The 27,468-nt window shown below is 40.0% G+C and overlaps 3 protein-coding genes across 12 annotated transcripts in view; 1 reads left to right on the top strand and 2 right to left on the bottom strand.

Annotated features, from left to right (window-relative positions):
- Positions 1 to 1,064: 1,064 nt before the first annotated feature.
- LOC135495187 (AP-1 complex subunit sigma-2) lies at positions 1,065 to 17,712 on the bottom strand. 8 transcript variants are annotated; one of them, XM_064783675.1, is made up of 6 exons: positions 17,543 to 17,711; positions 16,633 to 16,811; positions 15,798 to 15,906; positions 15,327 to 15,464; positions 5,964 to 5,993; positions 1,065 to 2,106 (listed from the first exon to the last, which is right to left on the bottom strand). In XM_064783675.1, exons 1-5 carry the CDS (start codon positions 17,543 to 17,545, stop codon positions 5,991 to 5,993), a joined length of 432 nt encoding a protein of 143 aa, XP_064639745.1. In that variant the 5' UTR covers positions 17,546 to 17,711; the 3' UTR covers positions 1,065 to 2,106; positions 5,964 to 5,990. The 8 variants fall into 8 exon arrangements, with proteins under 8 accessions (XP_064639745.1, XP_064639740.1, XP_064639739.1 ...); XM_064783670.1 differs by lacking the exon at positions 5,964 to 5,993 and adding an exon at positions 3,326 to 3,389; XM_064783668.1 differs by lacking the exons at positions 1,065 to 2,106; positions 5,964 to 5,993 and adding exons at positions 6,574 to 7,122; positions 11,413 to 11,446 and having other exon boundaries at positions 17,543 to 17,712.
- Positions 17,713 to 17,752: 40 nt separating this feature from the next.
- Positions 17,753 to 21,644, top strand: LOC135495186 (dehydrogenase/reductase SDR family member 12-like). 3 transcript variants are annotated; one of them, XM_064783664.1, is made up of 8 exons: positions 17,753 to 17,860; positions 18,293 to 18,436; positions 18,619 to 18,835; positions 19,131 to 19,226; positions 19,605 to 19,748; positions 19,952 to 20,150; positions 20,575 to 20,712; positions 21,014 to 21,644. In XM_064783664.1, exons 2-8 carry the CDS (start codon positions 18,381 to 18,383, stop codon positions 21,124 to 21,126), a joined length of 963 nt encoding a protein of 320 aa, XP_064639734.1. In that variant the 5' UTR covers positions 17,753 to 17,860; positions 18,293 to 18,380; the 3' UTR covers positions 21,127 to 21,644. The 3 variants fall into 3 exon arrangements, with proteins under 3 accessions (XP_064639734.1, XP_064639736.1, XP_064639737.1); XM_064783666.1 differs by lacking the exon at positions 17,753 to 17,860 and adding an exon at positions 17,927 to 18,060; XM_064783667.1 differs by lacking the exon at positions 17,753 to 17,860 and adding an exon at positions 18,107 to 18,125.
- Positions 21,645 to 23,088: 1,444 nt separating this feature from the next.
- Positions 23,089 to 27,468, bottom strand: part of LOC135494843 (cilia- and flagella-associated protein 300-like) — a 32,411-nt gene continuing 28,031 nt past the window's right edge. The window contains exon 7 of the mRNA XM_064783133.1: positions 23,089 to 24,412. Within this exon, the coding sequence (XP_064639203.1) occupies positions 24,284 to 24,412 (129 nt within the window). The 3' untranslated portion in view covers positions 23,089 to 24,283. The remainder of the gene's footprint in view (positions 24,413 to 27,468) is intronic.

Raw genomic sequence — 27,468 nt, 5'->3', positions numbered from 1 at the left:
CGACTTTTCAATAGGGGGGATACACAGAAAAACTTGTCAATCTATTTTTGAGCGTTCCCAAACAATGAGGGGAAACACTCAAAAACAAAAACACTCAAAAACATTACACCGGGTTGAAAAGGTGCTCAGATACGACCCGGGTTCCTTGTGTATCAAGACGCAACTCCTAGTTTATGAAGACTAGTTGCTCCTAGCTTTTGAACAGGCTGTGACTACCTGATCTTCCTGGGTCGATTGTCTTTTTGGATAGGTTTTTGGCATGTGTACATGCACATTTTGACAGTGTCCCTTGTTGCACAGTGTTTATAGACGTTTTTACTTGTTTCTTGACAGGTTGTGACTGTCTCCCTTGGTTCTGGCCACATTTAGATTTGTCCTGGGCTTGTGGGTGTCTTCAGACATTCTCTCTGGGTTGTGGACGTCTTTGGACAATGTTGCCTGGTTGTGGCCATCTTGCGAGATTGTCCCTGTGCTGTGAATGTCTTCAGACATTGATTCTATGTTTTAGAAGTATTATAAGACATTGTCTCTTGGATTTGGATGTAATCAGACATCGCCATAGGCTTGTGGATGTGCATGTTCATTACATGTATTTAGACTTTGTCAATGCACTGCTGTGGACGTAATCAGACATTGGGTGTCAATGCACTGCTGTGGACGTAATCAGACATTGGGTGATATGAATAAAGACCAGTAAATGCTTTTATCTAAAACTCCATGTACATTCACACTTGGCCTTTCTGTACAAAATTGTAGTAAAAGCATTTACTTGTCTTTATTCATATCGCCCATTGTCCCTGGGTTGCCCCTTTGTCATATATATAGAGACACACAATCAGGGTTGTGTGTGTACATAAGCATTGTCTTTGGCTTTGTATTGAGACCCTCCAACCAGGTTGTGCCCCAGTCATTGACATATAGAGAGGAGTATGAGTGGTCACCAGGTTTTGGTCACAAAGAGCATCATCGTCTCTGGGTCTTAAACATATTTCAAAACTATTTGCGCCGGTAATGCACATAGGAATAGAGAAAGATGAAATAGTTATACTTTTCATATCTTTTTATTGAATTAATTATACAGAGTTTGTTACATTATGATGCATAGAAAAATAGAAGTGAACTTGTATGATTGATTACACATCATACTCACATGGAGTTTCTAACAATATTTTGATTATTAACTAGGTAGGCCTATTAACTGTACACCCCTTTATTTAAGCAGGGCACTATATTTTCGTGTCAACACCCTTTCAAATTTTTCATTTAGTAACAGCTGTAGAAAGTGATTTCACCTGTTTTAACTTATAGCAGTTTGTTGAGCTTGCTTTGGGATGTACCCTTAACTTATAGCAGGTTGCTGAGCTCGCTTTGTGATGTACCTTTGACTAATATCAGTTTGCCGAGCTCGCTTTGTGATGTACCTTTGACTAATATCAGTTTGCTGAGCTCGCTTTGTGATGTACCTTTGACTAATATCAGTTTGCCGAGCTCGCTTTGTGATGTACCTTTAACTAATATAAGATTGCTGAGCTCGCTTTGTGATGTACCTTTAACTAATATCAGATTGTCCAGCTCGCTTTGTGCTGTACCTTTAACTAATATAAGATTGCTGAGCTCGCTTTGTGATGTACCTTTAACTAATATCAGATTGTCCAGCTCGCTTTGTGCTGTACCTTTAACTAATATAAGATTGCTGAGCTCGCTTTGTGATGTACCTTTAACTAATATAAGATTGCTGAGCTCGCTTTGTGATGTACCTTTAACTAATATAAGATTGCTGAGCTCGCTTTGTGATGTACCTTTAACTAATATCAGATTGTCCAGTTCGCTTTGTGCTTGGGATCCTTTCATAAAAAGAAATCAGCAGTTACATATATTTTGATGGCCACACGATCTACATTTTACATGTTTAGGCACTTGTGAAAGATGGTCACCTGACCTTCACGACACAGGAAGACATACGATGGTCACATGATCCTCATTGGGCCAATCAGAATGCAACCGATGGTTTACATTGGTCCAGTCAGAATACAGCAATTTGTCACATGACCCGAGCTATCCAATCAATCCTATCTCTTCAAGTATGCTCTTCGGTTCATCATCTTCCTGGAGAAGCAGAAGGAAATGAACAAAATAAAACGTGTTTCATAACAGATTAAGCCGAGCACTTTCAGATGCGGATAGTAGCAGAAAGTAGAAAACAGTTCTGCAGAATCAGGACTTACAATGTGACATTGTCCAAAGTGAGGTTTTCTGTGCAGGGATTTTATAAACATCAATTTGGAGTCACATTGTTAATATGCTTTTAATAGATGTCGTCGCCAGGAATGATGCAGTCGCCAACGTCAACCTGGTCGCGCTATCACACTTTGTCGACACATGGCATTTTTATCTCTGACCAGGATTCAACACTCATTCATGGAGGGCTTGAAATGAAGTCATAAGAAGCTCACCACATTTTTCACAAATTTTTCACTGTTATACATTGGGCGATATGAATAAAGACTAGCAAATGCTTTTACTTCAATTCTGTACAGAAAGGCCTAGTGTAAATGTACATAAAGTTTTAGATAAAAGCATTTGCTAGTCTTTATTCATATCACCCATTGTATGTATACATTTTCCTTTAGCAATGATGATGACAAAGTATTCGACACTACGAGGTCGACAGAATGTCGATGGGTAGAAAAGACTGCTCACTCAGAATTCGACACGTATTCAAAGCTTAACTAGTTGCAACACCAAACAAGGGGTGTACAAGGTTAACATCAACCACTGCATAAGGGAAAGGGAATCCAGGGGCTCACCTACATGACCTATGGGCTAGACAGACAGCTGTAACAGGAATGAAGAAAGCTGCAGGAAAGTGCTACTGGACTGTTTTAACCATCTCCCAATGATATCAAATAGTTACCCACACACCAGGTTTTAAAAAAATTTGGTGAAGAATCTCGCCATTGGTAAAGGAGCATCTCATAATCGGTTGAAGCCTTAAAACTGTTGTCGGCATAGTTGAAATTAACATAATTCAATATTTATTTTCTTTATTGATTTTCAAATTTTTGAATGACACAGTAGGCCTTTAAAGTTTAAGGCTTCAACTTATTTCGAGATCAATTCTTAAAGGGCAAACACTGCAGGGGAAGTGGAATAACACATAAAAGCGGGTAAATTTTACAGAATCATTTTTAATGCTAAAGGGGTCATTCAAGCCTGGTTTTTGGAAATAAGATGCAGCATCCCTTGATCAAGCTCAGGGGATCTTTAAGGAGAGAGAATTCGGGAGGAGTCTGCAGATATTTTGGGATTTAGAAATCCGACAAACCTTCCATGCAGGTGTACCATTACCATCCATATGCAGTAGTGACATATGGGCTAAAGCCTTCATCCTGCAATTAGGACAACAAGATCATGAAGCTTTCTTCATTCCTGACAAGCTGATGTGAAATAAAGCCGAATAGAGTGGGCCTATTTGAAAAGTTTGATGGTCTTCACATCCTTGACCACTTTCTTGCTTCTGAGCTGCCTCCTTTTTCAATTTTGGTGGAAATCATGTCTAAACATGTTCTCCACTCTACAATGGAACTCGTTTTATAAAAATTCAAATGCATTTATCATGTTAGTTAGTATTATGTACAAAAGTTTGGAATTATCAGTATTAGTGCGTTTTAGAAAGGAAGTTAGCAGCAAGCCTTGGAGATGGTATACGGATGTCAGCCGGGATGAGGAGGGAATTAGGATAATAGATGTCAATTTCATCAAAAGATAATTCATTCCGGAAAATAAATTCCCAGATTAAATGAGATTGTGGGGAATCAGGCAAGTCTTCCAACTTGCCAAGCTGGCCTGTGGTGGAATAGAAAAGTTATTCAGTGAAGTACAAAGAACTTTGTTGTTTGAGCACATTTTGGTTGTTGTTCCTGTGTGTCCCAGGGCTCAAACAGCACTATCCAGGGCAGGCTGCTTGGTAAGTTAGAAAGCCTGCCTTGGATACCCAAGATTAAGATAAGATCCTCGGTAATCTGGAGAGCAGATTCTCCGGGGCGTAATTGGGAGAGAAAGTAAGTCGTTCTTGGTTTGTTTAGTTCTCAATCTTGGAAAGTTTCCTTGGAGATCAGTCCTCACACAATACAGTCAAGGCACAGAGGTGGACCCGGAGGAGGAGCTTAGAGGCACCCATCCTCTCTCAAGACACCTGGATCAGCCCCAGTGACAGGATATTCAAAATCATTTTTGTTGAGGTGAACATTTCAGCCGGGGCACAGAGCAGGCAGGGAGACAACGGAACATAAACAAATCATACATTCAACAAAACATTTCGTAAGAGATTCCCATTTTTATTGTTATAAATGTCTTATTCCATGCTACAAGCTTTAAATAGCATTCATCCAGAAATATACACATCATTACAAACAAAAAAGTTTCAACATCTCACATGGCAACTAAATTACAAACCCATATTATCATTTTGTAACAATATCATTTGGACCTTGTAGGCCATTGGAGTATTGCTAAAACCGAGGAGCAAAGGCTCCAATGTTCTACATGAAGGCCTTCTAAAAGTTGATGGGCCTACTAGTTCAGGAGTACACATTATGAGATTCTTTCAATAATAATTGACATGGAATGATCTGAGATTTCGCTCACAGGAATGCCAAACATTGCTTTCCCGACTGTAACAGTTAATTCAATCAGATCTTCTTTTTCACGGACATATATTTTTGCAATTATCTGTAATCGCGAAAATATATGGCACGCTAATATTTCTCTGTTTACCGTAATGTTCAGATTCAAAAAGTAGATCGAGTTGATCAGCTGCAGATGAACATAGTATCACAAGTGTCGAAATTTCGAGATTCGAAAAAGCTCATGAAAAAAGAAAAGAAGGTAGGATTCGACCAGAACAAAACTCTACTACACCAGTACTTTGGTATTTGGATTATAATATCATAAATCTTGGAAAAAGATATCGTAATCATTATTCAGGATTTTCTGTCAAACAGCTAGGCAAGGCAGAGTCATAAAGATGGATTGAGAATGTAAAGTGTTACATGCAACACTCTTTCTTTTAATAGCACTTTAGTATTGACTAGCTGTATTTAGTGTCATGGAAAAATTGCCAATACATTATATTCGTGAGAAGGCCTACTAATATGCCTATCAAACAGCAAATACAATTTCACAAAATGATCCTGCCTATTAACACACTTGCCATCACAAGACTTTCTAGGCTTGACCATAGACAGGGTAGAACTTGACATCCTAAAGCAATTATTACTCGTTCAAAATGAAGTGAATATCAATATCAAGGGTGGGAGTCAGTTCTTTGGGAACAGTCTCTAAGGTTTTGAATGGGCCTTCATTTGATTTTGAAGGAATTCTATTAGTCCTGGCCAAAATGGTGATGCCTATGGTCAGCCATAGATGGATTGGGGGGGAATCCACCACTGCGCTTGGCAGCTGCTCAGATTGCAATAGAGTGTGGTCAGCAATATTTCTGGTCAGTATAATTTTGGTTACAATTAGGGCCAAATTCATAAAGGGCGTTTAGCTTAAAACAGCGTTTAACTACTGAATAGACAGATTCTGGCCCTTCATGCAAATCTTCAGAGAATATGAATAGGCCCTGAAATTGATTAGAGAGAAGTTGTACATGTCTAACCCTTAAACGCCCTTTATGAATTTGGGCCTTAGTATTTTTATCTGCAAAGGCGCACCAAGAAGGGATTTCCGAGTTATATCACATCGAAATGATGGATCACCGTATGAATGCACTGAATTCCTAACAAATTCTCATTCGCTGTGACTGTCAGTAAAGGCACAATGCAGTGTCAAAGAAGCGCTTGCTAGCAAGTTAAAATATCCGACTCACACACACAATAGACAACCCATGCAGAACAGGTCAATTTTTCAAATTGGCAAAATAATGATTAATTCATTCAAATATAGGTGACAGCACTTACGTCTTTAGTTTCAAATTTGCGGTGATTTCACTGAATGTGGAGAAAATGATATTGTAATAAAACCTTTTGACAAAAATTGACAGGAAAGACAGCGTTCTTTGCGACTTCATGCGTCAGTATCTTACGTTAACCCTTTTGCTGGGGCGGCCATCTTGTGCTGACAGTGGATACCAATACTGAACAATAAAGCGTATTTTAATTTGAACCGTCAAAACTACTTAAAATTGTTACCATCTATACAATTAGGATGAAACTATGTTCCTTGAGTGCTGTGCACGTCACCTACAGCAAAAGGGATAACTTACAGCACATTATTAATCAAAGAGCACATCAAATCATGAACACAGAGGAAAGTAGAGGTGAATCTTTAAAGGAACACTGGCCTACCACGTGATAAAACACTTGTGATGCAGAATCTCCTCAGAATCTCCTCTACAGTTGTCTGTGGCACTAGTGGTAGGCCAAGATATGTGACTCGCTCTACCAATAGGCGCTTGTCGCATCTGAACTTGACAGGTTGATACGGACTTGTTGTTCATTTCCCTATTGTAGACCTTTTGTGAAATCTATTACAAACTGATTTGGTCACATTTCACAAAAGGTCTACAATAGGGAAATGAACAACAAGTCCGTATCAACCTGTCAAGTTCAGATGCAACAAGCGCTTAGTTTTGGTAGAGCGAGTCACATATGTTTAAGACATGAACCACTACCTGACGTTTGGTAGTTTTAAACCAAGTTACAGTATTCCTCACGAAAGATCAGTTACAGGTTCTTAAAGGAGGAGAAGCATAATTTACCGCTGATCATCATTACGAAGCTCCAGGGTACATGTTGATGCAACAAACATGTACATGAACGGAATCGAAAGTGACTGTTTGTAAGTTTTTTATAAATCTCAATCACAATACACATGCAATACCGGGACTCCATAACTACATTAGGAGGGAATAACTAATACTGGTCCTCCTTTAATAACCAATTCTCAACTTGACTTCAACTTTTCTTTAAATAACTGGAAAGACAGACAATCTATGGATATAACGAAGACAGGAAAAACGGAGATCTCATCATAGCTTGCGCACACACGTGCATGCCTCATGCAGTCAACCAATCAACCAAGACCATGATCTTCAAAGAAACCTTGTGGTGTCTCCTCCTAGTGGCAGCAAATGAAACAAAGACAACAATAAGTTATACAGATTATGACTAACGACGGACCAGACTTGCAGAAAGTAACTGGTCTGTGGCGAAAAGAGACCATGGATAAGTCTGCAGTTATTCGGTTAGATATGTTATACATGTAAGCTTCAGCAACGGACAGGCAGCCTAAAGGCAAGGTGTTGTGCCAGTGGCCAACACATGACTTACCCAAGGAGCTCACACTTATGCATAATACCATAATGCACAGGCTGATGCACTTATGAGAACCTCTACCTGCAGTGCTCAAGGAGAGAATGTCAGGCTAACTATACTCGGCCTCCTTTTCTTAGCGACTGGAGTCTTTAAATGGCGACCAGTTTGAGAATAATTGAGAAGCAACTATAGTCGAACCTCTCTTAGCAGTCACCTCCCTATTAAGGACACCCTCTCTATTGTGTGTTCTACTTTATGCTTGGCTTCTTGAAAATATTGGAAATTTCACTTGACCAATTTTGAACATTTCAATGACATAAAAGGTATTAAACAGAGGCTGTTACAAATGTGCGACAGAAGTTCTGGTGAGGACTACACGTAAAATAAACGAATGTGTGCAGGGAAACTTAAATTCATAATAATGATAAAACTTAACCTATTAAAACTGCTACAACATTCTAATTTCACACAAAAAAGAGAGGGAAATTGAAATTAATGATATCAATTAATAACATCAGCAGTTTCCAGGAGAGAACCGCTGAAAACGTTTGCATGCACTTTCACCTGAGAGAAACGCCACACTAGCAATTGAACAGGCCAAGTGTGCAAGATTTCATGCTAAAGGATCTCCACAACAGAAGTGGCATTCAATTCAAGTACAAACCTTTGGAATGGAAACATACATAAAGACATCGGATGAAATGGACCGCGTGAAATAAGGCGTATTGATTGCACTGCGAGAAGTATTATGAAGTAATCGACTGCAGGAATTAGGCTGAGGAGTTTACTTATACTGACTAATAGCAAATTACCCGTAATGCGGGCAGGTTGAAAATTGATAAACCTAAGGTTTATTAATCCCTCACTGTTCTGTCCATTTGTCAACCAGGGTTGGCCACACCACACACAACTTGACACATGTAAATTGTTTCCAACCTAATAACAGATGGACGCAAGGAAGGTTGACAGATTGAGGTGGGACCAACAGAGTCTGTGTTGCTTGCAACGTCTGGTGGAATGCACCATTCCAGACGTCACAAGTGCAATATGTCTGGTGGAATACACCAGCAAATGCTGCATTTGGCATGCAATGTTACAAATGGACAGAAGTGTAGGTCAAACAAGTTTAACTCCGAATGAATAAACAACATTGTTAAAAGCTGAGTGAAATAAATGACACTTTACACAACTCAGTGGATTCTCTAAGGATGAATGGCACAAACATATATCTGTCAAGGAAAGGCAAAATATTTGGAAACGGTTTCCATATTTTGACATTTCCCAGACTAGTATGGAGAAGTTGAGAGATGTATGAGATTATACTACCATGGATCAGACGTACGAAGTAGACATTTCAAAGAATGATCTGAATACTTAGAGTCTTGGGTCACACAATTTGGAAACTGCAAGATTGACTCCTGTCCCCATCCCCAGGCTGAAGTTGCACATCAGGCAAAATCAAAGTCAAGCAATACCAAGGTTCACCCCAAAATCAGCCTTTCAGACAAGAGTACATCATGCTGCATTTCAAGATAAGCAATGAGCTCATGCAGAATGCAGGCTTGAAAACAATGAACAACTGTGGCCTTAAAACTCAACCCTGTGTGACTCCAAAAACAGAACTGACAGCCAGTATCAATGCAAACTACCAACTGCAGCCAAATGCAGTACATCTTGACCAAATGCATTGTAGAAACAACAAGCTATTTTCTGAAAAGGTACCTCGGGGTTTTTTTTCATCAAAAGTTGCAAGGAGTGTAGGTATAGGTCTCGACAACATGTACAACATATGCGAAGTGAGGTGGTCGTAGGTTGACGGCAAGTCATCCAAAGACAGAAGCCATGCCACACATGGATGGGTTGCTGTTTTGCAAAGTGCAATGTTTTGTCAAATTATGTGGCAAACATTTGAAGTGATTTCACACTGTATGCCAGTGTAATGTTTTTGGTTGTTCCCCAGTTCTAGTGTTTGCACAGAACAGACAGCTGGGGCCAGAGCTGGGGCCAGCAGAGAATGACAACAAGAGAGGCTTCAAATAGATCACCTCGACATAATTTGACAAAACCTGTCCAATGATAATTTGGTAGCCGCACCTATGTTAATCCATATTCTCTCAAAGCAGTTTCTAGTGCCTCATCCTTAGAAAACAAAGCAAAAGAAAGCACAATTAGTATGCATCCAGTACAGATAAAAGCGACTCGTAAAACACAGGGTTCAAGGTTTTTCAAGTCCAATCTATTGACAGGGACACTGCTTAAAGTGTGCATTATTACTGTGATCCCTGCTATGAAAGACTTTCGTCAATGATTAACCCACAAAATGGCAAAAATCAATTCGTACCAACTTTCCCAAAGTCGTCTGCTCAGCATTTCTTGGCAACTACTCCATTCTCTAACAGTAACACTGCAGTATTATTCTTTACTGATGATGTCACTTGATACAGTTGCAACAATATTTTCAACAGACAATGTATAGTCATTTAAGAGTTTGAATCTGACGGCTCCTAGTCAAAAATTGTCAAATATTTATAAATAGGCATTTTCTGATGAATGCATCCGAGTTGCCTGACAGGAACTCTCTAACTATATTAAGCGATGGCCGGCAGTATTACTCATTCTTGGCTTTTTAAAAATCTTTTTTATTGAAAATTTTGGAGAATCTAGTCTTGTCTTGATCAATGTGACTATTTTATCAAACTTTCATAAAACAATTGACAAGGAGAGCTTCAAAAGCACACAAAAGTATCAGCAAAAAGATGTAACCAAACTATTTGAATTTGGCAAATTAAGAATTATGTACATTGACAAACACTTAAATTTTCACAAATAAATGATGATAAATATGCACACAGGATGATACAAGTAAGAAATCAACATGGCATTAGGAAATGGTCATCGCTACATGCCAAGCCAAAAGCCTTGAGCAATCAAAAGAAATGGGGACTTTTTTAAATTATCAGATTATCATATTAACAATTGTATCAGGTACTGATATCTCAAATCAACCCTTGGTTGTATGGATATCAATGGTAGGCCTGTTGAGAGACTATGTCGGATTTGAGGTGAATGACTTAAGGGTTTAGCAGAGGTGCAAGAATGATTCTCAGCTGTTTGACCCCTAGGAGCCAAGTTAATCGAGAAATTGTTTCCCAAGACAGACATTGTGGAACACCTTTAGGGCCCAGATTATCACTATACTGACTGATAAATTTTGATAGAGAGAAGTGGATAGTTTTAGCTATGTCATATATTCATGTCCGGCACAATATAAATTTTACATCTAAGCAGATTTTCATGTTTTTTTGTTAGAATTCCAACCCATCATTCATGCATCAAACTGTAATATTCGGACACAGGCCTGGTTAGTTGTGTGAATGTCACTAATGCTGGCGTTAATTTATTTCCTTCAGTTAAGCCCTTAGACTTAACGCCAAAACGTTAGTGACAGAGGTTGTTTCGAACGTTACAACTGGGCCTTGTTCCTATCCCTGGCTTCAAACTCAAAGATAGACCACGACAGAACCCAACAATCACATCTCCATGCATACCACCGTTTACACCCAGGCTGCATTCAAATCTCGTGGTTTTTTACAATGCATGACCAACTTTGGAGTGCAAAAGATATTGTTTTCATAATGTATACAAATCATTATCTTTTTATTCTTTTTGCTTTCCCTTTCAACTTTTAAGACACTTTCTATTCGGCTGGTTAGTATGACTTACCAACCTGAGCTCCCCAGCCTGCGGGTGGCAATTACGTTAACCAAATAAGCACCTGCGAAATCCCAACTGTGGATGATCTTTTGCTGAATTCCGTTGGGTTTTTTTAGGACTCCCGTAGCATTTTTTGGGCTTTTTTACTCCTTTTGTCAGACACTCAAAATGAATTCCGATGGGAAAGTGTCTTATCCTGATCTTCATGTATTTTGAAAACAACCAACATTTTGAAAACAAACAAAATATCTTTTACACTCAAGTTGACTGAAGTGTGCGATACAGTTTCTATAAAATCTCAGGCATGATAGTTAGATTCAGAATCTAGCCAAGATTTTGCATTCATCAGCAGTAGGACACAATCATCTTTAGAGTTTACCTTGGAAAGGTTCAATCGGATCAGTTTCGCTTTGCTAGAGGGGCAACAAAAAATCTCGGAAATCAGTCATATCAAATTCTCAGAAGTAATACACGCTACATAAGACATGTAAGGTAATATGGTACAAATACAAATCATGTTTATAGCTCTGGTACAGTTTTAGCCCTTGTCGTTGTGGGTTGTTAAAAAGCATGTTAGCTCATCATAACATGATGTCAGATGGTCATTTCATGTACGGACATTAGAACAACCCAATATCTCACAAGTACAAGCTAAAATGAGCTAACAAGCTTTCTAACATCAACAAGGCCAATCTGTTTTCCACACTAGAGGGCTATAAGTATAACTGTACCGCTGCTATGATTGTACCTCAGTCTTTGACCACAGCTCATCCTGTACAATTTGAAGAACCACATTACACAGACCTCATCATTACTTTAGAAACACCCTGAAACCACTGCAAGTGTAGAGACAGCTGGGTTGGCTTCTTCCTGGACCTCAGTAAAGTGACTTTAAGACCCTGGTGTAAAACCCTTTTTTCATCGAAGATTTAACCTAAAGGGGCCAACTCGATCCTATTCCATTAGACCGGGTCTAAACAATGCTGCATTGGCAGGCAGGGACAACATAATAATCATGCTACGAAGTTACAAAATCTTATCAACAGCACGTTTACCAATCTGTGTGTGGAGGCACAACATCCAGTGATCCCAATCACCCACAACAGAAGTGATTTTCCTTTTGTACGATATCCATATCATTACACCCACTTCTGACTGATGATTTTTCAGAAATTAATTAACTGACAAACCTTTAAAACCATGGCATAAGTAGCTAGACCTTTTTGGCAGACTTACCATGCCTTCAGTATTGGGGAGTATTAGAATACACCAACGTCCTCAAGGGCCTGAGTAAATGCTGTACAGTTGGCATACATTTATAAACAATATTGACAAAATGAAATCTTCAAATATTTTCTTCATCAACTCAGTCTTTGATGGGTGAACGACATCTTGCCAGTGAACATTGAGAAATCTGACTGGATAGATTTACCTGGACACACTATAAACCATCATTGCCATGCAAAAACGGGACGCGAGAGTCTAACCCGGGCTAAAGTAATAGATAGAGTAGATGGGTAAAGGACGGTGCTTACATAGAGTTGAACTTTAAGGCTGGGCTTACATAGAATTCACCTTGTAACATATTCTCTTGTCGCTCGTGACATGAAGGCATCACATGAACGCGGTACAAAGGCGTCACACGCGTCACTTTTCAACCTCAGACATGTCAAGTTTTCAAGTCGGAGTAAACACACATGCTTGTGATGACCAACAAGTGACATGTGACAGCGTGAATCATGTAAACTCCCTTTTACTAATGTAACATGATTTTTATGTAGAAATAGCTTTTTAAACATACATCATCATCAATCTTCTTGAGGTCAACCCTTTCAATTAAGTCTGCCTTAAGAACTTCCAAAGGAATTTTTCACTCATACAGTCAAAGATAGTGCAAGAAGTTTTTTTTACACCGCTCACCGTATTTTATAGGGAGACTGGTGCACATAGTGTATAGTAGCTAGGTCACGACAGAGACTGAACTTACCAAGGGTCAATGGATCTATTTCTAAAAACTAATTCCACAAGAAGGATTTTTAATTTTACAGTATGTTTTCAGCTTCAAGTATTTAAATGCTTAACATATATCACAGCTGTCTGAAATTCGCTTGGACCCATTTTTAAAACACCCACTCTTCTTCTCAGCAGTTTATGTACTCAAACTTCTCTCTCAACAACTGCTGATCTTTCAAAATATCATGAACTACGACTTCGGCATTGTGCAAACCAGCAACCACAATCAGCGAGACCAGCAACCAAAAACTACTTGTCTCAGACTTCATCCTTTAGTGGCATTTTAAGTCTCCTGCATAGATTTGAGTGTCTTGTATGGATTCTCAACTTATTACAACTATCATGCGGCGTCCCCAGGTGTAGTTTCTGGACCAATCTATCAAACTTACTTTTGATAGTATGTGAGATCTTTCTGATAGTCATGCGCACACCTAAGGATGCCCTTGGAAGATGCCACATAAAATTGTCAAAAAACATTGTTTAAAATAGCTTTCATAAGTCATGAATTCATACAAGACACTCCAGACCTATCAGCAATGCCAAGTTTCCGTTTGCTCCTTTTTGAAGTCCAACAGCCATTCTTGATTTATACACACCTACGCACATGTGCATGCACAATTCTACACCGACACCAATGTGTGCAACCTTCCTTTTCACAAAACATATCAACCGATATTCACTTTTCAAATGCCTCCCGATGCTCTGTGCCCGGACACCAAAAGGACCACATGCGCTCTGAGAACTTGGGGGTAAACATTCGTCAAAGAGTCCAGGATCTTTGCCTTTCTGCCTGACATAGCACAATTATCTGAAGTTTTTAGATTTTATAAAAAAATATCTGGGGATATTAGACCGACATCATACGGCCAGGTAGAACCTGGGCAGGAGTGGATCAGTTGAGCCAACAATCTTTTTCAGATAACAGGATATGCCCCTGGGGCACTGGAGAAAATTCTTAGGAGAGGAGAGAGTTTAGGATAGAGGGCATTGACTTGACAGCAAAAGAAATAGGGTGTGTGTGGGGGGGGGGCTGGCTATTGGGGTCGACTGCAAAACCATTTATAGAAGCTAATCCAAAGCAGAATGCAGCAAATGAAATCATGAATCAGGTTTACAACATGGACAACAAAAGTGACAGAATATATAGGGTGCCAAACTAGAAACACTGAAGTGCAAAACATAACGAAGCAAAAAAATATCTGACACTGTAAAATGCCTGGTTACAGTTTCGAGTTTAAATTGTTAGAAGTTAGGTTCTGTTATGATGATAATCACAGGATACAAGTTTGCTGTTAGCTAGAGGCCGCGAGCATCAAAAATGTAACGCTGAGCGCAAACGTTGCAAAGCTGCATTCCTAATGCAGTCCTTCCACTGCGCTTCCACTTCCATCTACGCTGACACCTCTATACCCCACCATGCAAATTAGGAATGATCATTTCAAGAGAAATACGATGAAGGAAAGACGCAGCCCCATCCCAACCTTTGGAACCCAAGCTTCATCGTGGACCAGTTTCGTGTTTTGATTTCAGGAAGATGTCACCGAATTTTCCCGCATGTGTTGTCGTCAAGCATGCGAACACAAACTCGTTCCAATCTACTCTTAAAGACTACGAGAACTATGTCCAAACCTTCCATTCTTCATACAAAATACTGAATTCCTATCGCACACCTTTTAACCATTTCGAATTGCTAAAGAATTCTTAGATTTCAATCTCAATTTATTGGCTATGTATGGAGATATCATGAACTTCATATGGAAATCACCGCATTTGTGCAGAGTGAAGAGAAGAGATGGACAATTTCAGAGCGGAAATGCCTTCAGGGAATTCATAAATGTACATGTGTATAAAGTGAACTACTTGGCAAAGAATTGGTTGTGTTGATGTTCCGTGAACCTCTGTTTACTTAATTAGTCACAGCACAGGGAGACACAGGGGATTTTGCATTCAGGATTTGCATTTGAAAGGTAGGAAACATTCACTTCAAAAGTTCACCCCTGAACACTGTTTAGTGCATTTGTGTACAGGGGGCAAACTTGTGAAGTAATAAATAAGTTTCTCACCTTTTGGCCCCTTAAATTGGACCTTCTCCTCCTAAGTTAACCCTTCATGGTCATTCTACTATGTTTAAACCCTGACCCTTGATTGAGTGTCCTGAGATTTGACAATTCGCTGAAGACATTTTAACCCGACACAAAAATAACACCTCAACCAATAAAACAACATAAAACAGGACACGAATTGCATGCGAGAAACGAGATTGAAAAAAGTTGAGCTTACTTCTTGTAACAGATCCTGGGCAGCTATAGCTTTTAATACATTCTTCTTACTCGTTTCTTGGACTTCACCTCCGAGGAGTAACTCATCTAACATGAAATACGCCTTCTCAAAGTTGAAGATGATATCTAGTTCGCACACCTACGAAAGATAAAGACAGGATTCAGAAGAGATTTTGCATCAATATCAAAAACATTGCCTTCCTTAAAAAAATTGAGAATAAAACACATCTCCTTCTACACTAAGAGACCTGGGATAGAAACAACAGATTTTGGATGCCTCAAAAGACTAAATAGTAACAATGTACTCCTAATTTACCCCAATCTAGATTTATCGTTTTTGTAAGTTTATACTACATACAGAATAATGTGAAGGATTTAAGAAACTCAGACATCCCATTGTGAACCAAATACAGTGTCTAATCGATTGACCTGTGCTGATTGGGGAATAGATTTCCAGTAACAAAAGACTTACACTTCCAAAATACTTATCTAACAGCTCAACATATCGATGGATGATTTCTAGTGTCAATAGCTCATTATCTTCCTCTTCTATTGCACAGCAAAAATATAAACTGGCGTATCTGAAAATAGGAGGAAAATTGTTGGCTGTAATCTTAGTCAATAACGTTAAGTTAACAGCAAAATCGAAATGAAAACTAGAATTGTATCATAAAGTCTGCAGGCAGACAATGAAGTTATTGGCCTCATGTCTCCAACTGAGAATAAGTTCATCGCCAGATACTGTCAACTTGGCTGCAGTCGTTTGCTAGCCCCTCGCATAGTCCCAAGGTACAAGGAACCCCTTTTTTTCATTCCAAGGACGTAATGACGCCTTCTTCCAATTTGCCGTCTAGCCTCGACAGGCTCTGGACACTTGACAGACTTAGCAACATCATTTTCATTGGGTGAGGTCAAATATCAAAGTTAACTCAAGTTAACTCCAGGGGTTAACTAATAGTTATGGTAACCCCAAGATAACCCCTGCATTTGACCTCCCAGCGAGACTTTAGTTAACCCATAGTTAACTCATGGTTAACTTGAAGTTAACTATGGGTAAACCCAGAAGTTAACACTTTTTTAACCCCAGGGTTAACTCTGAGTTAACCCTGAGTTGACTTGGAGTTAACCTGAAGTCAGAGTTAAGGGTTCAGGTTAACTTCATCTCTGGAGTTAACTTAGAGTTAACTTTGGTGTCAGGGTTAACTTTGATATTTGACCTCACCCAATGTCACCGTCTACATTGTAAACATGAAATCTTTTCACCAGATTATGAATGCAAGTAAATAGTTCTTGTCAAGAAAATTCACCTTTTGTAAACTATTTTCAGATCTCTCCATTCTAGAAAACTACACATTTTAGGTTTGCGAGCCAGTATCATGGTGATCAGTTCACGTGTGACTTTCTTCTTGGCTTTATCCGTGTGAGCATTGTACCATTTCTGCAGACGGAGCTTGCCTTGGCGACTGAACAACAGCATGAACTGCATCTGAAATTAACAATAGCAAGCAATATGTTAAAACAATCTCGTTGATGACAAAACAATATGTTAAAACAATCTCGTTGATGACAAAACAATATGTTAAAACAATCCCTTCCCTTGGCTTCGGTGACTGATATGCATATACATGGCTGGTAATAGACCTTTTTACACCAGGCAGAGGAAGTCATTGTGGGCCCAAACAAACCTAAATATAGGCACAACGAACAAAAGATCATGTGGTGTGCGACCATGCGGTTTTTTGTTAGCTGCTTGTTTGTTTTGGCCTTCAGTGGCTCCCTCACAGCCTCCTCTACCTGGTGTAAGGGCTTCTATGCCAATGCCTCTTGCTCTTGCGGCTCTTGAGTCACTAATGTCTGGCATATTTTACCGTAAAGTGGCTTGTATATGATAGAGGATTGGGGAAGTCATAAGAGTAAAGACGGCTAAACTTTAGAATCCCCGATCGGAAATGACGTAGTTTGATCGCATTCAACTATAAATCCATTGAACAGTGGTGCTTCGTTAGACGTTAGTCAACCGATGACCTTTTTTTGGGGTGTGATCGGGGATTATAAACTCGTTCCGTAAAGACTTCTAACAGTGAGTCTATACTATAAGTACACAGTACTACAACAGTGCAGTCACACTCACACTCACTCGGTCAAGCCAAGCCTGCATTAGCTATTTGCATCCACACAAAACCTTTGTTTTTACCTTTTTATAAACCTTTTACTCACCATTTTGGCAGCTCTTCTGTTTCGACCACAACTAAATTATCAAGTGAATAGATATAAATTGGTCTCGATTCGTTTACTATCGTATAAATAGGGGAAATGTGGCGAAAAATAAGAAAATTTATGCAAAAATCTCCACCCTCCAGGTTGTACTTGTTCACAACGTCATCAGTTCCGGGGCGAATTCCGGTACAGAAAGTGATGACGAACTTCACAGGTGCTGTCAGAATTGTCCAAAATATTTCAATGAAAGTGTAAATAAAGGTCGTTTTGTGTTGGTTAATGACTGTGACTGTCGTATTTCGTGTAAATAAGTAATTGGTTAGTGCTGTAGCATCTCATTTTTTGTATTATATTAATGCCAGTTTCTTTTAATAGCGGAAAATATTGATTGAAAATCGAAAATTCTGTCTTCCATTCTCCAATCATTGTGACCTTGACATTAGGCATTTAGTTGCACTTACATAAGATGCTATTTACACCATTCATTTACACAGTTGGAAGTATATGGTAATTTCTATGTAAGTTTGATCATGAGTCGATGGTGACCCTGTCCTTCCTGGTCATTGTCGGTGAATTAGACAGAGTAATGTTCAGCATGTGATCACTTCTAGTCAGAGTTTTATAACTGACCCATTTTGAAGCTTTCTAATGAATTATAGAGTTATTGGCTCATAATATCATTTCTGAGATAGAGGGTATTGAATGAATGCAAGTTTTGCTGATATATTGATAATTTATTTTACTTGTTAGTGTGCATCAGGAGTTTAAAGTTCGGAAACAGAATCAAGAAGAGAGAGTTGACGATTTAGCCGACAATTAAGACATCACAGGAGCAGAGATGTCACTGTACAGGAATGTAGTGTGGTACTGCAAAGGCAAGGGGGAGTATACCAAGTAAGTATCCATGATCCTACAACTTGCTGTAGAGAATTGTTTCATTTAGAATAGAATGTGATTGCAGGACTTGATGGCCTTCAGGCAGCTCTGCATGGCTCTCAACTTAATTCCCATTTTGTCATAGACTAAACTGAACAAATTGAATTATTTTTGTGTACTAACCAATTGCAAATTTTCAGGAAAGGATATGAAGCTGCTGCTAAACACTTCAATGCGGGAGACCTCAATGTTAGTGCAGCTGGGAAGAACTACATGATCACTGGTGCTAATAGCGGCATTGGCAAGGCGGCGGCCATCGATATTGCAAATAAAGGCGGGACTGTGCATATGGTGTGTCGGAACGAGGAGAGGGGAGAACAGGCTAAAAATGAAATAATGGAGAAAACGGGTAGTTCAGTAAGTATCGGATAAAGTTTCTTTTATTGAACTGAAGTGTTTGAGTAAAATTTAAAGGGAGACTAAAGACGGGAGCTTGGGAGGTCCAATTAAGTTGCACAAAGTCACAGATAGAGGTCTTTCTTATCTCTCCTATCTGTCCTAAGAAATATGATTAGCTCCTGCCCAAGAATATGTTACCTACTGTTTTCATCTTTTCCACGGGATTTCAAGCTGCGTCTGTTAGTTCAAAGACAGCCACAACTTGCTCATTTCTCTTCATAGTTGACAGTCTTTCATTCTTTCACATTTTCAGAATGTTCACCTTCACCTCCTTGACATGAGTAACACGAGAGCTGTGTGGAAGTTTGCAAAGGACTTTGAATCTGCTGGGAATTCGCTCAATGTGCTGGTAGGTGTTGACATTCGTTGTTCGAAAGATTGTTGATTGACTTGACAGAAGAAGTTCTCTTCCAAATATTCCGAAAAAATATCCTTGGAAGACTCTCTGTCTTGTTACCAGTAGTAATTTCCAACCAAAAAAATTGTAAACTTCTATTCTTAAAACCTGATCGTGCGTCTCAGGCCCTTCAGACTTGATCATGTGCTGCTATATCTCGATAGAGCATTATCCGGTCGGAATGACCCAGTCATACCTTACTCACAATCACATGAGCTTCCTCTGGCTTGACAAAGAAACAGCTTGGGTTCTCTCCGTTTAGGAGTCGGACACATCACCATGTACACTGTGTCCTCCTTATGTACATTCATCCATACTCTCTTTCTGCAGGTAAACAATGCTGGGTGCATGGTGAACAGTCGAGGGCTTACAGATGATGGAATCGAGAAGAATTTTGCCACCAATGTCCTTGGAACCTATGCCCTGACGATCGGTCTCATGCCAATTTTGAACAAAGCAGACAAACCTAGAGTGGTAGGTATACCATTTTTTACGTACCAGTAGCTATGATGAATGTTTCCACCATTGAGCCACAGGTCGAAGTTTCTTCTTGTTGAGGAGGAAAAGGTGACATTATGCATTGCTCTTTCGATGCTGCAGCAGACCTCAGCATTGTCAAGTAAAAAATTTTTAGACGGATTTCAGCCTTTTTCACCTATTTTCCTTTCCTCCTTCAGGTCACAGTGTCGTCTGGAGGCATGTTAGTGCAGCAGCTAAACATTGACGATATCCAATTTGAGAAGATGAAACCTTTTGACGGCACAATGGCGTATGCTCAGAACAAACGGCAGCAAGTTGTGATGATGGAGGAATTAACGAAGAAGTACCCAAAAGTCCATTTCTCATCTATGCACCCTGGCTGGGCCGATACACCAGGTGTGTTTACTAGAATATACAAGTGAATAGCTCAGATACAAAAGGCTCGAAGCCATTCATTAAAAAAGAGAGAATTTTGAAGAAGTGAAGCTGACAGCATCGCTGCCTGTCCCTCAAATTTGAAAACCAAACCATTTCAAAGCAAAGTTTGCAATATCCTGTAGGACATTGTACGATAAGATGTCACTTTTAATGCAAAAATCATAAACCCCTGATTGATTTCTGTGGAGACCGGGGTAACAATATGATATCCCAAAAGCGCTTTGAGCGAGAACTAGTGTCACGGAATTGCGCTATATAAAAGACTCATTATTATTATTATTATTATTATTATTATTATTATTAATATGCTCAGATACTATGTCTACTTTGGAGAATAGCTTTTTGTACATCTGTTCTAACTCACACAAACTCTTTTCTTCAGCTGTCAAGCTCTCCATGCCCTCCTTCTACGAATCGATGAAAGGCCAGTTGAAGACAGCAGAACAAGGAGCCGATACTATAACCTGGTTGAGTTTGTCTGATGCCGCCCTAGCTCTCAAAGGAGGCGAATTCTTCCAAGGTAAAGAACCTAAACCACCTGCTCAAATTGCATTGGGTCCAGTTTATTCCTATCACCCTAGCCTCCTGATCTGGGCCTGCCTGGGGCCATTGGCCTTCCGGATTCCGTACTATAAGGTGACATGTTATGGCAAATAAAAATGTTCAAGTCATCACTTCAATTCCCCCCCTAGCTGTACGCAAGTGTAGGCAAAAATGATCTCAAATTCAAAATTCCCTCGTCCTTAGTGCGTACATACCATATGAACAACTCCTAGGCAAAATCAACATTTCTATATCTAATACCTCTTTCTATTCTTCAGATCGGAAACCAGTCCCCAAACATCTGCCACTGGCCTGGACGAAATCAAAAGCTGGCGAAAGTGAGAAATTAATTGAAATCCTCGATTCATTCCTGGAGCAGTTTAAGTCCTAGTTTTGATATCTCAGACGCAAACCGATTTACTGTGACTTTCATGTGCCTTTCAAGTCTTAATTGGTTTTGTCAATGATGTACTGATGTCTCAGGTCATTATTAATGTATTTTCCTCACGATTTTTGTACACGTAGATATACAAGCTTACAAAACAAAACTTAAGTTATTAGTAAGTTTAGCAAGTATAACTTCCTCATACGACAAATGAAAAAATGACTACTGCTATACAAATCATAGATTAGAAAAGTTAGGATTGCAGGGTGTTTTGAACTAAATCAGGACTTAAGACATGTAAGTGTTTATATCCCTGTGTCTTGTTTCTCAAGTGCACATCCCACCTTAACCTCAATTTAATACTTAATATTTGATACTCGAGAGAATTATTGTTATGAAAACCTAATATATTATTTTTATTGTATTGACAGTTATTTTTCTATGTTGCTGTTCATTCCTATATTTCAAAAGAGGCGTAAGCCTTCAATGTACAATACTAAAAAAATAAAAGATTTATATCATAATCTATTGTATTTCTGTGTTTTGTAATGATTTCCAATCATTGTGGTATCAAAGATGAGGCTGGAGTTGGTTGGGATATGTTTGCTAAATGCCACCATGCACAGAATCGAGTTGGCAGTCCCAGATCACGGCCAAAAAAAGCTCCGCAATAGATGAAATAAGTGGCATTGTTCATAGGATTCTACTTGAATGTGATCAAACTATGTCATTTTCCGCTCGGGGACTGTGGATTTTAACCCAGGCACGCTCCCAAGGACTGCTGGTGAGGAAAGAAAAGACCAGTGTCGCACGCATTGTGAGAATCTGAAGTCTGAAGTCTGGCTATGCAGGTTGTATGACATGAGGATGTCGTCCAGCATTCTTGGTTGTGACAGATCCAATCTAAGTCGAGGTCCGTGTGGTAATAACAGCAATCATAAGACTTCGATGTTGTCCTACACACAGAAGGTTGTGACATCCCCATGTTGGTAGGGACGTGTGTGCTGAATGTGGCTGGGCACATTCCCAAGGACTGCATACCAATGGACAGCAAACGGGAAATAAAATTGAGGACGTCCAAAGGAGACCAGCGTCACACTCATGATGAGAATAGAATGGAATCTAGTTGTCTGCTATCTGTTTGTGAGCCGAATCTGTTTTGTCTGCTGCTTGCTATGCAGGTGTGATAATTTGAGGATGCTGTCCTGCATTCTTGGATTGTTGTGACAGATCCGATCTTTGTCGAGGTCTGGGTGGTGAAAGCCATGATTGGACTTTGATGTTGTCCTAGATACCAAGAATGCCATGAGATCCCTATACTGGCAGATGTTTGGGTAGGACACAGATGTTTGACAGTGACGGGCAATGAGACTGTTGTAGGACAATGATGTCCCGATTTCTAGAAAAGGTTGCGACCACCCCAATCTTAGTAGAAGTCTCGATGGTAATGACAATGATTGAACTTCGATGTCGTCCTTCACACTGAGAAGGTTGTGACATCCCCATGTTGGTAGGGACGTGTGCTGCCTGTGACTGGGTACACTCCCAAGGACTGTATACCAATGGACAGCAAACGGGAAATGAAATTGAGGAAGTCCAAAAAGAGACTGATGTCGCACTCATTATGACAAAAAAATGATATCTGTTCATCTGCTGTCTGGCTATGCAGGTGTGATGACATGGTCTTCTGTCTGGCATTCTTGGAATGTTGTGACAAATCCAATCTCCGTAGAAGTCCGAGTGGTGATAGCAATGATTGCTGGTGTTCTTTACACTGAGAAGGTTGGGACAGAGGTATGGGTGGGTCACAGATGTTTGACAGTGACGGGCAATGGCATTATTAGAGGTCAGACATAGACTCAATCTAGGAATGGTTGTGACAGTCCTATCTTGGCAGATTTACAGGTCATTTTCATCTTCACAATATCCTGTCTCCCCTTCTGGGATCAAAAAAGACAAAATATTAACTGATTTTGTATCAATACTTTATTAGAAAATAAAATTTAACAGCAGTATGTTTGACGGTTGATGAAAACAAGAATGAAGGTGACATTTGTTGTTGGTGGGAGTTGCATATGTTGGTGAAAGGACCTGGTCTAGTGTTGCGGTTTAGTCTCTTAAAGGACACCGTATTTGGTCCGCTATTGGTCAATTCCAATGAATTTCACCCCTGATATTCCAATGAATTTCACCCCTGATATTCCAATGAATTTCACCCCTGATCAGGACATCTCTCAAACAAAGACAGCATATTACAGTTCCAGGGGCTCCAATGCATTCACTAAACAACTGTACTTTCATGTCATGGAATGCACCTCATGAAACATCTTCCATCAGGTTGTTGAGTTTCACTTTATTGACAACAGATGGCAGTAGCAGAGGAACGGGTGATCGCCACATTTGTGACCCGCTCTACCAAAACTAGGCGCTTGTCGCATCTGAACTTGACAGGTTGATACCTTGGGTTGATACGGACTTGTTGTTCATTTCCCTATTGTAGACCTTTTGTGAAATGTGACCAAATAGTTTTGGTAGAGCGAGTCACATTTGTCAAAAGAGCAAGTTTCATCATAATGAGAACAACAATGAGAAAACTGGATGGAAATATGCTATCAAAGAAACCACATTTATGACACTCAATCATGGTAACATCCACATGTATTCACTTCGTAAAGGAGACCAAAGAATAAGTTTTTTTCATGAAGATGAACGGTTCTTCCCAAGGGTGTCTTTTATTAAGTAGCAGTAAACATTGCCATCATGACAAAAGAATTCTGCAGACGACACCAAGTGGCCCCCTGGTGGTAATATCATCAATCACATTTTTCTGTCTACTTTTTTCATATGAAAAGTGCAACACATTATCGTTTTCTTTGCTGGAGAGGAAATTCTGCTTGTCTTTGTAACATTTCAACCAAGAGCAGGCATGCAAAGGAATAGTAGCTTGAAAACCGACGGTAGCAACACAATTTATATTATGTTAGTGATGGTCACTCGACGTATCAAGGAAGCACACTGTAGCAATAGCTGATGGCATTGTCCTTTTTACAACAACAAATCACTGATAATAATGTCCCTTTAAACACAGTTGGCAAATCTCATAGTCCCTTTAAGCACAGCTAATGTGATGGATGGCTTGAATGTTTCCGTGATGTCAGGATGATCACTCCATGAATCCGGCGCCAAATCGATGATAGAAGACAGTCACGTGTCGCTTCAGGGGGTCGATGATGAAATAGGAGAAGTTTTGGTCATGGTCTGAATCTGCGGGATAAACGTCACCCTCGGCGTCCTGAAAAATATAACGAAATCAGCAGGTTAATGACATGAATGATGAATTCTGAAGATGACCTTATAAACACTTGTGCAAAAACTTATTTTGCCAGTAGGGAAAAGATGAAAATGTGGATGTTATGCTGATAGAAGTCATGGTGCTTTTGGCGGGTTAGACAACTCCCTCAGAGTCCTGTAAAACATAACAAAATTAGCAGGCTTATTATGAATTCTGAAATTTCAGCTTTCACCAAGTGCTGAAGTAATACTAAACCGGCAATGAATATGATACTTTACAAATAAGAGCACACCTAAACAACACAGGTCAGAGGCAACAATCACTGACTTCCTTCTCAACGGAAGCAATCGTCACCACCAGTCGTAATATTAGACCATGAATCACAATTTTATTTTAAGACTGATAACATGAGACTATAGCTTTGGACGAAAAGCCCAGGAAGTACGACACGACAGTCGCGTAGGCTACGATTCTAGACAAAGAGCCAAGCAAACAACACAAGTCAGACCCGACAATCACCGACTTCCGTCTGAACGGATGCAATCATCAGCTCCTACCGTAATATTAGATCATGAATTGTGGTCGATGGATTGGCCTGAAGCTAGAGCACTCAATCTTGCAAAAACACACTGTCCAGAAAACTGCAGTGATATGCACGGCACTGATGCCTTAGAGCAAAAACAAAAGAAGTGGAGGGAAAAAACAACCCAACAAGTCAGACTAGACAATCACTGACTTCCTTCTGAACGGAAGCAATCGTCAGCTCCGACCGAAGATCTTGAATAATGGTCCCTGGATTGGCCCCAAGCGTGAGCGACCAATCTTGCAAAAACACCCACTGATTACATACCAGACAAATGAGTTGGGTGACTTGTTTAGTGCATGATGGGGAAAAGAAGAGTAAAATTGGTGGCAGATGAGATGATAAATACCAAAATATTGATTGGTTAACCCCCGAAGTCTTCATAGCAGAAGACAGGGCCTTTTCTCATGGCTGTTGTGAACAATTCCCGAGCATGGAACCTCAGCTACTTGATACATGGTCATGCCACGAGATGCTTTTCTCTTTCCGGCCCACTGACACGAGAGGCGAGGCAATGAGCTCTGATTGCTTGGTAAATGGTCAACCATTAGACTGTGTCCTCTCTGAATCACATCTTCTTGATCGTCGAAACGATTTCTACCTCCATTGCAAAATTTCTATGCTTATGCCTTACGAAGCTCGACTAACTCAACGCGATCTAATATGCCTTGTAATCAACACGCCATGATGACCAATTGCAACTCCCTGAAGACCTTGATGGACAATCTATGACGGCAGGTCTCATAACTGATTGAATGTTGGGCAAAAGTACCTGTGTCATCACTTGACGTCATTCGGCGGGATAAGAATTTGGTCTACATTGTGACCAGTTGTCATTGTTCATGGTGCTGGGATGATGTCTAAATGGCATTGCAGTAAGAGTAACTGGCTCGGATGTTACAGGGGTTTTAGAGCTGTTTTCCTTCATGTCCAATGGGTTAACCAATGATATGATGACCATTGCACTGAAGTTGTTGCATATATTGGTTATAGCTCAGCACCTCGAGGAAATAATGAATACCAATAAAGACCTGGCAATAAATGCGAGTGAATCAAAGTAGATTATCGAGTAACCAACTCATGGATTATTGCCACCATGAATGATAAAGGTTTCTTTATCAATATCAGTTGTGCTTTATTATAGCATTGATTTCTAGTGAGATTACTATGACTGGCACTGGTAGAGACTGAGAGAGTAAAAGTCTGCTGGGCCGGACTCATCAGCCTGAAGTGTATCCCAGATTCGGTCGGGAATTGCAAAAGTTGCCCATCAGGATTCAGGCTGGGACCTTTTTTATAACAGGACATCAGAACTGATAACCCCCTTCCCCCTTTAAGGTTGTGGTATCTTGATCCCCCCCCCCCCTGGTCTGGCCACAATCAGATATTACTCCTTGTTGGTCGAGCACTCAGCTGGACTAATCAAGCAGTCAAAACTACATGTAACAATTCATCATCTATTATTGCCTCCAGCAACTAGGGTGGGTACTCGTGGTCGAGATTGCTTCTTGATCCAGATGAAAAAAGACTACATTTGAAAGGTGCGATCACCGATTCTTATTGCACGCACCTGCGATGAACACTGCAGACAAGCGTTTCTGTTGGATGCGATTATGACAACGAGCAGCAGCGATTTCAATCGCTTGTACGCGGGGTGCTTTAACGAGAGAAAACTGGCTGCATTATGATGCTTGGCCGACAATGGAGGACCTGACCCAAAACCTTTCTGATTTGATCGCCAGTTGTCAGACGGATTGTCAGGGTATTACGGCAAGATTGATAGATCTGTTGACCGTAACCTCCAGCCTCCTTTTCATTAGCCAGATAATCCACGTATCTTGCTGCCTGGGATGGAAGTGATATTCAATGAGGGATTGAAAGCAATGTATTAGTAAGTCAGTGGTGGATTTAGGATGGCGCATTAGGCGTGTGCCTTCCCTTTCGTCGGAGACCAATCATTTCCCAGGGCGCCTCTTCCACAGAAGCAAAGAACAAATTCTTATTTTAGCCAGGACACCACAAATTTTCTACCTTTTTCAATGAACTACATATATGTTAAAATGAAGTCATCACTAAACTGTGCTAACATTACATAATGCCCAATTTTGTTTATAGACCTAGCAACGTTCTGGTAGACACTCAGCTCTCCACTCAATATTTCAATATTTACTGACCAGCTTGTCCAAATAAGGACTTGTATTTAAAGTCTATTTCCCCCAAAATGCAGACCCAGATTACAATCAAGAGTGCTATAACTCAAAAACGGTTCTTGAAGATTATCGGCAAATACTCTCTATTTGATTTCCGCAGTCATCAGTCATCTAGAACAAACAAGCCTAAAAACCTGTCCCAGAACCACCTTTTTCGGATGACGGTGATTATGCATTAGTGACGACCGGAAGGACCTTGCACAGGACACATCGTTACCACCAACACTCTCACCACCAGGCCAGTACAGACAATGCAAGACCAT

Source organism: Lineus longissimus, chromosome 10 (assembly GCF_910592395.1).
Source record: "Lineus longissimus chromosome 10, tnLinLong1.2, whole genome shotgun sequence".
Classification (NCBI taxonomy): Eukaryota; Metazoa; Nemertea; class Pilidiophora; order Heteronemertea; family Lineidae; genus Lineus; species Lineus longissimus.
Note: the sequence above shows the minus strand (reverse complement) of the source record. Positions and strands in the feature narration are given on the sequence as shown.

Bases quoted from the DNA above. Each gene is read 5' to 3' on its own strand.
- LOC135495186 (XM_064783664.1), top strand. From the start codon at position 18,381: ATGTCACTGTACAGGAATGTAGTGTGGTACTGCAAAGGCAAGGGGGAG. The intron at 18,836-19,130 runs GTAAGTATCGGA...TCACATTTTCAG, and splicing joins TGGAGAAAACGGGTAGTTCA to AATGTTCACCTTCACCTCCT. The intron at 20,151-20,574 runs GTGTGTTTACTA...TCTTTTCTTCAG, and splicing joins TGGCTGGGCCGATACACCAG to CTGTCAAGCTCTCCATGCCC.
- LOC135495187 (XM_064783668.1), bottom strand. The intron at 11,447-15,326 runs GTAAGCTCAACT...TTGCCCCTCTAG, and splicing joins CCCAGGATCTGTTACAAGAA to CAAAGCGAAACTGATCCGAT. The intron at 7,123-11,412 runs GTAAACTCTAAA...TGCTGCCACTAG, and splicing joins TCCGATTGAACCTTTCCAAG to GAGGAGACACCACAAGGTTT.